The sequence below is a fragment of the Pelobates fuscus genome, chromosome 2 (assembly GCF_036172605.1).
Source record: "Pelobates fuscus isolate aPelFus1 chromosome 2, aPelFus1.pri, whole genome shotgun sequence".
NCBI classification, from domain to species: Eukaryota; Metazoa; Chordata; class Amphibia; order Anura; family Pelobatidae; genus Pelobates; species Pelobates fuscus.
This window is the reverse complement of record NC_086318.1, coordinates 211,931,173-211,943,657: the sequence shown is the minus strand read 5'-3', so window position 1 is coordinate 211,943,657 and position 12,485 is coordinate 211,931,173. Positions and strand designations below refer to the sequence as shown.

Below are 12,485 nucleotides of genomic sequence, written 5' to 3'. Positions count from 1 at the left end.
GAAGCACTGTTAAATACCCTGGCTCAGAAGGGTAGACACGCCTCCGACGAGTCCTGATTAGTCTCCAAACAATTGAGTGACAGGTCGTTCCGGGTTGGTGTCATGACGTCGACTTCCGGACGTCATGCTACAAAAGGAAGTGACTCCCTCGCGGCCGGCGTTTATGTGACCGGGTGGTCCGCGAGGAACAGGGGAAACAGACCGTCCGGATGGATAGACGTCTAAGTCTCTACCTCTCCCAGAGGTAGAGACTTCAGGTACCCTGACAGTACCCCCCCTCTCAGATACGCCCACCGGGCGGAATGAACCGGGACGAGATGGGAAGCGGAAGTGAAACGCCCTGCGGAGACGAGGAGCATGAACATCCTCTTGAGGCACCCAACTCCTCTCCTCAGGACCATATCCCTTCCAATCGACCAGATATTGTACTCTCCCCCGGGAGATTCGAGAATCGATGATAGCGTTAGTGAGCCACGAAGTGAACGAAGTGAGCCATCTTGGTGAATCTGTCAACCACGGTGAGGATAACAGTCTGTTTTTTTAGAGATAGGTAAATCGACAATGAAGTCCATAGCTAAACAGGACCATGGCTTCTCTGGAACCTCTAAGGGATGCAGAAATCCACATGGGAGCGTATGAGGCTGCTTAGTCTTAGTACAGACCTCACACGTACCGATGAAATCCTTAACATCCTTACGTAAAGCAGGCCACCAGAAATCTTTGGAGATTAAAGCATACGTCTTGCGAATGCCAGGATGGCCAGCTACCTTGCTGTTGTGGAAACATCGTAACACTTCCAGTTGGAGAGCAGGAGGAACGAAGTGTCTATCCCCAGGGGTCTGTTTAGGAGCTAGATGTTGTAACCTCATGATCTCAGCAAGCAACGGAGAATGAATCCTGAGATTCGTGTTAGCGATGATATTACATTTAGGAACTATCGAGGAAAGAACTGGCTCAGCTATAGTGGACGGTTCATATTGGCGAGATAAAGCATTGGCTTTAGAGTTCTTAGAACCAGGTCTATAAGTAAGCACATAATTGAAGTGAGTCAGGAATAAGGACCAACGAGCTTGCCTGGCGGATAGGCGCTTAGCCTCCCCAATATAGGACAAGTTCTTGTGGTCCGTTAGAATCGTAACAGGATGTAAGGTCCCTTCTAATAAATGTCTCCACTCCTTTAGAGCCATAATGACCGCTAACAGTTCCCTGTCACCGATGTCATATCTGCTTTCAGGACCAGATAGTTTCTTAGAGAAAAAACCACAAGGGTGTAACGGTTTGTCCACCCCTAACCTTTGTGACAGAACAGCACCTACTCCCGTCTCAGAGGCATCGACCTCGAGTAGGAACGGCAGAGTCGTATCAGGATGGACTAAAATTGGGGCAGAAGCAAAAAGTTCCTTGAGAGTCTTGAAAGCAACAAGGGCCTCAGTAGACCAGGTCTTAGTATCAGCCCCTTGTTTGGTCATATTGGTAATAGGCGCAATAATAGAAGAGTATCCCTTAATAAAGCGCCTATAATAATTAGAGAAACCAATAAACCTCTGGATAGCCTTGAGTCCCTTAGGCAATGGCCAATCTAGAATAGATTGGAGTTTGTCAGGATCCATCTTAAAGCCTTCCCCAGAAATCACGTAACCAAGAAAGTCTATCTGAGACTGGTCAAAACTGCATTTCTCCAATTTACAGTATAAGCCATGTTGCAGAAGTTTGTGCAATACCTTTCTGACTTGTCTGTGGTGGGTCTCAATCTCCCTAGAGTGTATAAGTATGTCATCCAGGTATACAATAACACAATCATGTTGAAACTCCCTAAGAACTTCATTAATCAAATCCTGAAAGACTGCCGGAGCATTACAAAGACCAAATGGCATAACCGTGTATTCATAGTGACCATAACGAGTATTGAACGCTGTCATCCACTCGTGTCCATGCTGGATTCTCACCAAGTTATACGCCCCTCTGAGATCTAACTTGGTGAAAATTTTAGAGCCCTTTAAACGATCAAACAGCTCGGTAATCAAAGGAATCGGATAGGCATTTCTGATGGTTATCTTATTCAAACCTCGGTAATCAATACAAGGTCTCAGAGTACCATCCTTCTTTTTAACGAAAAAAAAACCAGCCCCGGCGGGAGAAGAGGATCTCCTAATGAATCCTTTTTCTAGATTCTCACGAATATATTCCTCTAGAACTGAGTTCTCTTGAGTGGATAGAGGATATACATTGCCCCTCGGCAGCATAGTACCAGGTAGAAGCTTAATTTTACAATCAAATGACCTGTGTGGAGGTAAGGTATCAGCATTCCTCTTGTCGAATACTGCTTTTAAGTCCTGGTAGAGAGACGGTATCTGTCTCTCTGTAGACTGAGTGGAAGTACCTGGTGTGTTTATTACAGCCAATGGAGAAACCCTGCGTAAACACCTCTCCTGGCAGCCCTGGCCCCATGAGAGTATCTCCCCTAACTCCCAATCGATAATAGGGTTATGTCCTTTTAACCAAGGGTACCCCAGGACTATGGGGACAGAAGGGGACGAAATGAGCATAAGTGATAACTTTTCCTCGTGTAAGATACCAACAGTTAAGTTAACGGGTATGGTCTCACGGAAGATAACAGGCTCAAGTAAAGGTCTACCATCTATGGCCTCAACGGCCAAGGGTGTATCCCTTAACTGGGATGGGATAGTGTGTTTAGTAGCAAAGGCTTGGTCGATAAAATTCTCAGCAGCTCCGGAATCTATCAAAGCCATAGTCCTTAGTACTCCCTTCTCCCAAGTTAAAGAAACTGGTAGCAGAAGCCTGTGATCTTTATAATTATGAGTAGAGGACAAAATAGAAACACCCAAGGCCTGTCCTCTAGAGAAACTTAGGTGCGAGCGTTTCCCGAGCGATTAGGACAATTCAGGCGTAAGTGACCTCTGACTCCACAATACATGCATAATCCCTCTCTTCTCCTGTACTGTCTCTCTTCTTCTGAGAGGCGAGTATTGCCTATCTGCATAGGTTCAGGAAACAGTGAGGTAGTGGAATCAGGACTTTGAAATGCGGGAGCTAATTTAAAGGAAGGTCTAAGGTTCCTCTCTCGAGTGTTTTGTCTCTCTCTTAAATTCTCATCAATACGAGAAATGAACGAAATTAAATCCTCCAAATTTTCAGGGAGTTCTCTAGTAGCAACCTCATCAAGGATTACGTCTGATAGCCCGTTCAAAAATACATCTATATAAGCCTGCTCATTCCACTTAACTTCTGACGCCAGAGACCTGAACTCTAGTGCATAATCCACAAGTGTTCGGTTCTCCTGTCTCAGGCGCAACAGTAATCTGGCTCCATTGACCTATCTACCAGGGGGGTCAAAAGTTCTTCTAAAGGCAGCTACAAAGGCATTATAATTATATACTAACGGGTTATCGTTCTCCCATAGTGGGTTGGCCCATCTCAGAGCTTTCTCAATGAGTAAGGTGATAATAAATCCAACCTTTGCCCTATCTGTAGGATAGGAACGAGGTTGCAGTTCAAAGTGGATACTAATCTGGTTTAAAAAACCACGACACTTCTCAGGTGAACCACCATAACGTACTGGTGGGGTAATGCGGGAGGAGGCACCTACAGTGGCTACCTCTAGGCCAGAACTTACAGGGGAGATAGAAGTAGTACGTGTCTCCTCTGGTGGATTATTGGCACGAGATAATAACGCCTGTAGCGCTAGGGCCATTTGATCCATTCTGTGTTCCATGGCTTCGAACCTAGGATCAGAGAGACCAAGCTGACTGTTTGTACTTGCAGGATCCATTGGCCCTGTCGTAATGTCAGGATCGGGACAGGGATCCAACACGCAGAGTACAAACAGGTACAGGATACGTATACCGGACCTTAGAATGGCCGGACTAACGTATGGAGAATATAGAGAATGGTCAGAGACAAGCCGAGGTCGAGGGAACGAGAGGACAGGTAAGCGAGGAACAAGCCGGGTCAAGGATAACAGAGGTAAACAGAGTAAGTCAAACAAGCCGGGTCGGAACCAAAGGGATAACTGAAAATACCAGAGCACTGTGTGACTAGGCAGGCTAGAACCACGACAGGGCAATGAGCAAATGAGAGAAGCACTGTTAAATACCCTGGCTCAGAAGGGTAGACATGCCTCCGACGAGTCCTGATTAGTCTCCAAACAATTGAGTGACAGGTCGTTCCGGGTTGGCGTCATGACGTCGACTTCCGGACGTCATGCTACAAAAGGAAGTGACTCCCTCGCGGCCGGCGTTTATGTGACCGGGTGGACCGCGAGGAACAGGGGAAACAGACCGTCCGGATGGATAGATGTCTAAGTCTCTACCTCTCCCAGAGGTAGAGACTTCAGGTACCCTGACACACGTTTACTTTATCGTTTGTTTGATTTTTGTGAACCATATATAAACTACAAGCAGCGTGAAAACTATAAAAACTCAAGTGGCCATGCTGATCAAATTAAATAGTATGCTTTACACAGCGTATAAGGGTGATGTCACAGCACAACGGGAATGTAACAGGGGAAGAGGTGAAAGTCATCCTCCCCCTCCCACGACCCTGCCATATCTGCCAAGTGACCCTATGTAGGGGTAACAGTCTCTATTCTGCTCTGTGTCAGTGTGTATTATGGTCTCTGAGGACGGGGAACAGTCTCTATTCTGCTCTGTGTCAGTGTGTATCAGGGCAGGGCTTTGAGGACAGGTGTCAATGTTAGGTGATTTCTGCCTTTTATGGATTAAAAGCAGACTCTGCATCAACTGTGCAATGGGAGTTTTGCCATGGATCCCCCTCCGGCATGCCACAGTCCAGGTGTTAGTCCCCTTGAAACAACTTTTCCATCACTTTTGTGGCCAGAAAGAGTCCCTGTTGGTTTTAAAATCCGCCTGCCCATTGAAGTCAATGGCGGTTCGCGCGGTTCGCCGGTTCGCGAAAATTTGCGGAACCGAAAATTCCGGGTTCGCGACAACACTACTTATAAAGCAAGTCATATATATATTTAAAATGGCGCGTGAAGGACACTCACACCATACAGCATTCCAAGAGGGCTGCATTCACCCAAACATGCATACATTATAGGGTGCGGCTGGAACCAATTCATACAATATACAAGATCCAGTGCACTCACTCATTCACTACAACAGCAATTTCAAGTTTCACAGAATGTAATAGCTTTGTTTAAAATCCTAGTAAAAAATTTGTTGGATTTAAATTTGGATTTTGTATGTTGTGTGTATGTATGTATATATTTTTATTTATAAAATATTTTACCAGAAAAGATACATTGAGATTTCTCTCGTTTTCAAGTATGTCCTGAGTCCATGAAACATTGCGTTGATAGGGTACAATAAAATACTAAAATAATATTAATATACAATATATACAAAATGTAACATAGGACAGGTAGGAAATATATAATCAACCATGACACGTGCATTCTGTTTTGAGGTTTGTAGAGAGGGATCTCTTAAAGGACTTTAGGCTTGGAGAAGATTTGAAAGTGTGCGGGAGGTCATTCCATAATTGCGGTGCTCAGTTGGAAAAGGAGGATAGGGTTGCTTTCTTTTTGTATTGAGGTAGACTAAATAAAGTGTTGGTACTGGATTGGAGGTTATAGGAGGTGTGTATATGTATTATATACACATACACTAGGGGACACTGGGAGACATGGGACACTTAGACACTGTGATACATAGGGCATACTGTGATACATAGGGGACACTGGAGACTTGATAACGTTACGGTGTCCAATAAACCTGCTTAAATCTATCACAGTGAATGCCTTAGATTTGCATGAATGAATGAATCAAGAGAACGCTTGTGTACTTCAAGAGGTTCAAGAGACCCTTTCGATCCAAGAAGTCTCATTAACTTCCTTCTCGGACCAAGATATTTCACACCAGGAAGCGTATGGTAGATCTCAGACTTGATATGAGTGGTCATTATTCTACCAGAGGAAGAGAAAAGGTAAAAAGAGATTCTTTGTAAATTCCATGGCTTCCCTTTAATTAGAGGGAGTTATTATGAGAATGTATTTTAAAGCAACTCTAACACAAAGATTCTGTTTCTAACAGGTGGATGGAGATCCATTCTAGTTTACAGGATTCTTAAACATTCTTCATCATAAAGGTAGTGTTCTTAGTACATTGGATGATGTCTATAGATCTGCAGGATGCTTATTGCCATGTATCCATAGCCCCACATCACCAGATGTTTCTCAGATTGCAGTGAATTGACACTTTTATTTTTACATCTTCATGGTGAAAGATGAATGTCTGCTGTAGTCACCTTGCTCCCTCCTAGATCCCAGTTCAGGGTATAGCTGGGAACACAGTTCGACACGGTCCAAGGCATGGTACAGCTCTCTTCAGACCAGTGGCGTACATACCAGGGTCGCAGGGGTCGCGGCTGCGACCGGGCCCGGCCCACCAGGGGGCCCGGCCGCCCCTGCGACCCGGTATGTAGCCACTTGGCCAGCCTCTTCTCCTGGGGGGCCCTAGAGCCGGCCACCTCCGGGCCCCCCGAGGCTGGCCCTGCTGTCACCCCACGGCCGGTCCTGCGGGCGCGCGAGGGAGCATTCTCCCCTAAGTGCTTCCTTTTCAGCTCCCTCGCGCACCGCACTGATACCGGAGCCGGAAGATGACGTCATCTTCCGGCGCCGGTATCAGTACGCGGCGCGCGAGGGAGCTGAAGAGGAAGCACTCAGGGGAGAGTGCTCCCTCGCGCGCCCGCCAGCCTGACTGCCCGCCGGGTGACCGCCCCCCCCAGGAGCCCAGCAGCACCACTGGACCTCAGGGAACCCCTCAGCACTCCAAAAGGTAAGGAGGCTGGGGGGATTAAATAAAAAAAAAAAAAACGTGTGTGTGTGTGTGTTAGTGTGAGTGTGTGTAAGTGTTAGTGTGAGTGTGTGTTAGAGTGTTTGTGACTGCTAGTGAGTGTCAGTGAGTGTGTTACTGTGTGTGTCTGTTACTGAGTGTGCTTGTGTGTGTGTTAGTGTGAGTGTGTGTGTGTCTGCTAGTGTCAGTGAGTGAGTGTGTCTGTTGAGTGTGTGACTGCTAGTGAGTGTCAGTGAGTGTGTTACTGTGTGTGTCTGTTACTGAGTGTGCTTGTGTGTGTGTTAGTGTGAGTGCTAGTGTGAGTGTGTGTGTGTCTGCTAGTGTCAGTGAGTGAGTGTGTCTGTTGAGTGTGTGACTGCTAGTGAGTGTCAGTGAGTGTGTTACTGTGTGTGTCTGTTACTGAGTGTGTTAGTGTGAGTGTGAGTGTGAGTGTGTGTGTGTCTGCTAGTGTCAGTGAGTGTGTTACTGTGTGTGTATGTTACTGAGTGTGTTTGTGTGTGTGTTAGTGAGTCTGTTTGATGTCTGTTAGTGAGTGTGTGTTTGTCAGTGAGAGTGTATGTTTTGTAAGTGAGTGTGTATGTATGTCTGTCGCTGAGTGTGTCACTGTCAGTAAATGTGTGTGTCTGTTAGCTAGTGTGTATGCGTCTGTTCGTGAGTGTGTGTGTGTCTTCAGCACTTACCTTTCTCCAGCGCCGGACTCCCTTGGCGCAGGGGATCCCTCCGCCTCTCAGCTCCGAATGCGCATGCGCGTCAAGAGCCGTGCACGCATTCAAACCGCCCATAGGAAAGCATCACTCAATGCTTTTCTATGGACGTTCAGTGTCTTAGAATCGCGGAAGCGCCTCTAGCGGCTGTCAGTGAGACAGCCAATAGAGGCTGGATTAACCCTCAGTGAAACATAGCAGTTTCTCTGAAACTGCTATGTTTTCAACTGCAGGGTTAAAACTAGAGGGACCTGACACCCAGACCACTTCATTGAGTTGATGTGATCTGGGTGTCTGTAGTGGTCCTTTAAGTGTGTGTGCATCTGCATGCACTGGCGTACATACCGCGGTCGCAGGATTCGCAGCCCTGCAACCCCTGTGACCAGGTGCCCGCCGCAATGTGTTGCGGCCCCGGCCCGCCAGAGTAAGCGCGGGGGGTTGGGGGGGGGGGCCCACGGATCAATTTTCGCACCGGGGCCCCATGGGTCATGTGTACGCCACTGCTTCAGACTATCATATTACTTTAGCAGAGAGAGTTTTGATCCAGGTCCCCCGCCATAGATCTGATAAGATGGCACAAGGGAGGAGTTTAACTTTCCTATGAAAATCCCTTGGACAGTGATAACTATGAATACCATCCACTTGGGTTGAGGAACTTTTCTCCAAAATCAAATACATTCAGGAAGGGGACCCCCTTAACATCCAGCACTTCTCTTCTGCATAGGTTGCAAGAGCCAATATCAATCATCCTGACAGTTCCATATTGGTACCCAGTCCATGGTTTCCACTTCTTTGCAATCTGTTTTAGGTATACCTCCAATGAAAAAATGTGCAATTAAGTGCATGCATGTTTTCATTGGGTGTATATATACTAAACAGTGATTTATTTATTTTTGGGCAGTGTAGTATCCCTTTAAATCCAGGCTTTATGTTTTCAGTTCACTACAATTTGGTGAAATCAGTACTGTATAGGGTTCTCAAAGCAAATTAACAGGACATTTCAAAGTAAATTTAAAATTTAAGTCCACATTTGTTGAACTAAAACTATGTACGTGTGCTTGTGCTTCAATTCAGCTAATCTGGCTTTAAAGAATATCCCTTTGAATTCTCACTTTAGTAAATAATAATGTCCTTGTGGTATAAGGATGCGTTAGTAAAAGTGTTAAGGAATATCCCTAGTAATTATGAGGATCGTCAGACAGTGACTCAATTTCCTTTGGATTTTAGAATGTTCTAATTAATCTTTGCCTCTAAATAGAACTAATTTATGTAACGTGTATAATATTTGATCTCTGTGACTAAAGAGATATTTGCTGCACATCTTTGATGAGGTCCAGAAGTGCCAAAATATATTCCCTGTATTTCATGACATTCTGAGATTAGATTATTCTTGAGGGTGAAATATAATAATATTTGTATTTTCTGTATGACACAATTGATTAAACTTTAACTGCACCCAAAGGAGTATGTATGACCACAGAAGAGAAATAGCTTGTTGTATATAGCACATCCGGATAATTTTAGCGGACTTTAACAACCTATGTCCTAGAATTGCTTTATAATATAACAATCCAGTGCCGCAAATGCCTCTAAGCTGTCAAGAACACCGTTAAAGGATCACTATAGTGTCAGGAAAACAAACTAGTTTTCCTGACACTGTAGCATCCTTAGGACCCCCCCACCCTCAGGGATCCCCTCCCTTGGCGCTGAAGGGGATAAAACCCCTCAGCCACTTACCTTTATCCAGCGCCGGGCTCCCTCGGCACTGGTGACCTCTCCTCCCCTGCCGATGTCAGCTCCAGAGTGGAGCGGAATGAGCATGCGCGGCCAGAGCATTCAAACAGTCTATAGAAAAGCATTTCTCAATGCTTTCCTACGGACAATCTGCACCCTGGATGCGAATTTCGCATCCAGCGTCGCAGAAGCGCCTCTAGCGGCTGTCAGGAAGACAGCCACTAGAGACTGGATTAACCCTGCAAGGTAAACATAGCAGTTTCTATGAACCTTTGTAAATCCAAAGTGTAATTACAGTGCACTCTTCAGGGCCCATACAGTAAAGGGGAGACAAGGTTGCATTGTGTATGTATAACGAACCTTATTACTAAATAATCATGCTCCTACTCTTGGATCATTCGGGGTTATTCACGAAATTGTGAATTCAAAGTTATTTTTTATGTTCAGCTATTCGGGCCTTGTATTCATACCAACCAAAATTTCAAATGGAAAAAGAAGGATACTTAAATTACATTCATCTGAATTGGGGTGTGACCAGGGGTGGGTCTGTTCTGAGAAATGTTAGGTGATTTACTAATAACAATTTATGCAAACAACATAAAATAGAACAAGATTGTTGTATCTAATTTACACACTATGATTTCTAAATACATCCATTGTAGTTTAAATACATATTACTGTGAGTAATAGTGATCTGGAGCTCTGGTATAAGGGCTTTCAATGGAGGTACATTAGGATAGAAAATAGGATTTGGGCTCGAAATAGGGACTCTCCCTCTTAATTAGGGTGACTTGGGAGGTACGTAAAATTGAAATCCACTTTGAATTCTCAATATATTAAATAACCCTGTTGGTGTATCATTTTTGGATTGCTGCTTTCATGAATCAGTCTTCTCTTCAAAACTAGTTGGTTTGTGCAGAAATCTAAGAGCTCAAACTGTGGATAGTAAATATGCACAAAGTCTACACATGAGTCTGTGTACAGTGAATTTACAGAAAATGTAGAAAATGTGAATGAATCACATTTGTGAAAGCGTTGTGACTACTACTCAGGATTTAACACATTTGATGTGATGTTCCATTTCAGACAATGCTGGCTTCCCCGTACACCGCTGTACGTGTATCATACCTCTAAAATATAAAATAGGACAGTCCCTATTTTGAGCCCAAATGCCAAGATGGACTCTTTTCTATATTAACCCCTTAAGGACCAAACTTCTGGAATAAAAGGGAATCATGACGTGTCAGACACGTCATGTGTCCTTAAGGGGTTAATGGCCATCTTTTCCAGAATCTCCATATTCTTGATGTGTATGAGTGCATAACACAGCTTCACAGCAATAATAGTTATAGTAATGTGTCTTGAAACTAAGAAACATATTTAGAAATCAGTCTGTATAAACATGATTTATTGTTCGTCTTTTAAATGATTTTTAGTTGCACTTCATTGTTATTAGAAAGTCACCTAACGTTTATCAGAACAACCTGCTTCTGGCCACACTCCCACTGACACCCCTAAAATGAAAAGTACATGTATGTATGTATGTATGTATAGAGCTGAGAGGAGTGCTACAAGTGATGCAACACATGCATGTTTAGTAAAGCTTAGTATGTATTTGTACAGAACCGCAAAGGATTCAGCAGATGAGATTATATATCTAGTCAATTTTATTTACAACTGAAGCCCTTAAGAGGCTTACAAATGTTAGGCAAACATAAAGTTAGTTAGATGGTTACCTATGGATTTCTAGAAGGGGATTGTAACATAAATTGTTGATGTAGACATGATCAGAAATAACATGCTTAGATATATCAACACCTAAGATAGTTTTGTTGTGTGTTAATATGAAATATTCAGATGAGTTAATAAGAATGCTTATTATATAATATATCCTATACATATCATATATAGTGCAAGTTCACTTCTAGATACTAAGTTTATTTTAAGAACGACAATGTTTTACATTTGACCAATTTGTTAAAATATATGAACATGAAAGATGATATTATGTACAAAGAAAATATAATGTCCCAATTCAATGTATTAACAATATCTAAAAAATAAAGGGGAAGAATTCCTCCATGTAATAATATTTTCGATCTGCAGCCCCATACAATGTGAAGACTTAGAGACAATTGAATGTCATTGTAGAAGTTAGATTTTTGTTTCAGATTATCTTTCTGAATAAGGAAGGATTGACCATTTAGCTACAATCCCATTGGCATGCCTCAGGAAATGCTAAAATTGCCCTAAAGGGGCACTCATAATGGTAATGGTGCTGTAAGTACATAAGTGCTGCATATTTCTTTTTTTTTTTTTTTTTTTTCTCAAATGTATTTGGAGCAGTATGACAAAAATCGGGGAGGTCTAATCTTCATCTGCATTGAGAATGCTTAAACTACACTTCTGTATTAGCAAGTATAATTAAAGCTTTGGGTAAACTACCACCATTTTTTTTTAAATCAAGCAGCTTTTATAAATTATTATTATTATTATTATTATTATTATTTTATAAAGTCCCAACAAATTCTGCAATGCTGTACAATGGGATAAATGTAGCTGAAACATGCCATACATGACAGTGTAGCATGCATTATCAATAAATTATGTAACTGATGGGTCCAGAACACATAACGTATATATTATATTACATGATTTTTACATTTTTTTTATTGATGTTTTGTTGTACAGCTGCTGGAGTGATAGCTAACTAACTTTCATGCTTTGCGCATATACTATAATAATTGTGTATTTGTAAACAGTTTAGGTACAAAAAAAAAAGGCACTCAGTGTGTAAACAGACATTTTTTTTAGCTGACTGTAAACAAGTTTAGATAATTATTTTAAATAAAAATAAACTTTCTAACTCCATTGAATCAGTAGTTTCAATAAATCATTTAGGACCTCAGGACTTAGAAATCATCAAGGACTGGATAAATATAGTTGTCTCTGTAGAGAAGATAAGCAAGGATTTGTCCTCCACAGATCATTGCGCTCAAACCAATACCTACAAAAACAGAATTAGAATTGATACAAACAATCTTCACAGGATAAAATGCTATTATTTGACAGTTATAGTTTATAAAATTTAACATTATGTAATAGAAGCATGCTAATTAAATACTGCGATATCTTTGTGTTTTTTTAAACTGTTATGGGCAAAAAGGAGAGCAACATTTTGTAACTAGAGCACTTCCTGGGAGACTATGTC

At 42.7% G+C, this 12,485-nt stretch overlaps 1 protein-coding gene across 1 annotated transcript in view; it reads right to left on the bottom strand.

Moving 5' to 3' along the window:
* Positions 1-12,094: 12,094 nt before the first annotated feature.
* TMEM244 (transmembrane protein 244) overlaps positions 12,095-12,485 on the bottom strand; it is a 49,662-nt gene continuing 49,271 nt past the window's right edge. Inside the window, exon 6 of the mRNA XM_063443144.1 lies at positions 12,095-12,281. Within this exon, the coding sequence (XP_063299214.1) occupies positions 12,187-12,281 (95 nt within the window). The 3' untranslated portion in view covers positions 12,095-12,186. The remainder of the gene's footprint in view (positions 12,282-12,485) is intronic.